Here is a 564-nt window from a genome sequence, read left to right on the forward strand (position 1 = left end):
TATATATATATATATATATATATATATATATATATATATATATATATATATATATATATATATAGAATGTGTATATTTATATGTATTCAGGTTTACGTTTTGTGTTAGTAACAAAGCCAGAGATATCTCGTGAGGTATGTATAGGTTGTCTCCACCGTGTATACACCGCATACACAGATTTAGGCCTAAAGAACCCTTTCTATGACACCGATATGCCGCTGCGCTGTCCCCTTTTTGATAAAGAAATCAACTCTATCTTCGCTGAATATATAAAACAATAAACAGCAGCAGCAGCAGCACCAGCAGCAGCAGCAGCAGCAGCAGCAGCAGCAGCAGCAGCAGCAGCAGCAGCAGGAGTAGGAGTAGGAGCAGGAGGAGTAGGAGTAGGAGAGAGAGAGAAGCGGCAGCAGCAAAAGCAGAAAGAACTGCTGCACAAGGAACAGCAACAGCAGCAGCAGCAGCAGCAGCAGCAGCAGCAGCAGCAGGAGGAACGGAAGAAAAAAGAAACGGAAATTTACAGAGACAAAGAAAGAGATACACAGCAACAGCAACAGCAACAGCAGC

General features: G+C 42.0%; 1 protein-coding gene across 1 annotated transcript in view; it reads left to right on the forward strand.

Annotated features, from left to right (window-relative positions):
* Positions 1 to 80: 80 nt before the first annotated feature.
* The window catches only part of EMH_0040510 (uncharacterized protein), a gene marked incomplete at both ends in the record, with an annotated part of 861 nt that continues 377 nt past the window's right edge, over positions 81 to 564 (forward strand). The window contains 2 exon segments of the mRNA XM_013495515.1: positions 81 to 129; positions 286 to 562. Of these exon segments, the coding sequence (XP_013350969.1) occupies positions 81 to 129; positions 286 to 562 (326 nt within the window).

The sequence above is a fragment of the Eimeria mitis genome, genomic scaffold (assembly GCF_000499745.2).
Source record: "Eimeria mitis Houghton genomic scaffold, Emh_scaff1613, whole genome shotgun sequence".
Classification (NCBI taxonomy): domain Eukaryota; phylum Apicomplexa; class Conoidasida; order Eucoccidiorida; family Eimeriidae; genus Eimeria; species Eimeria mitis.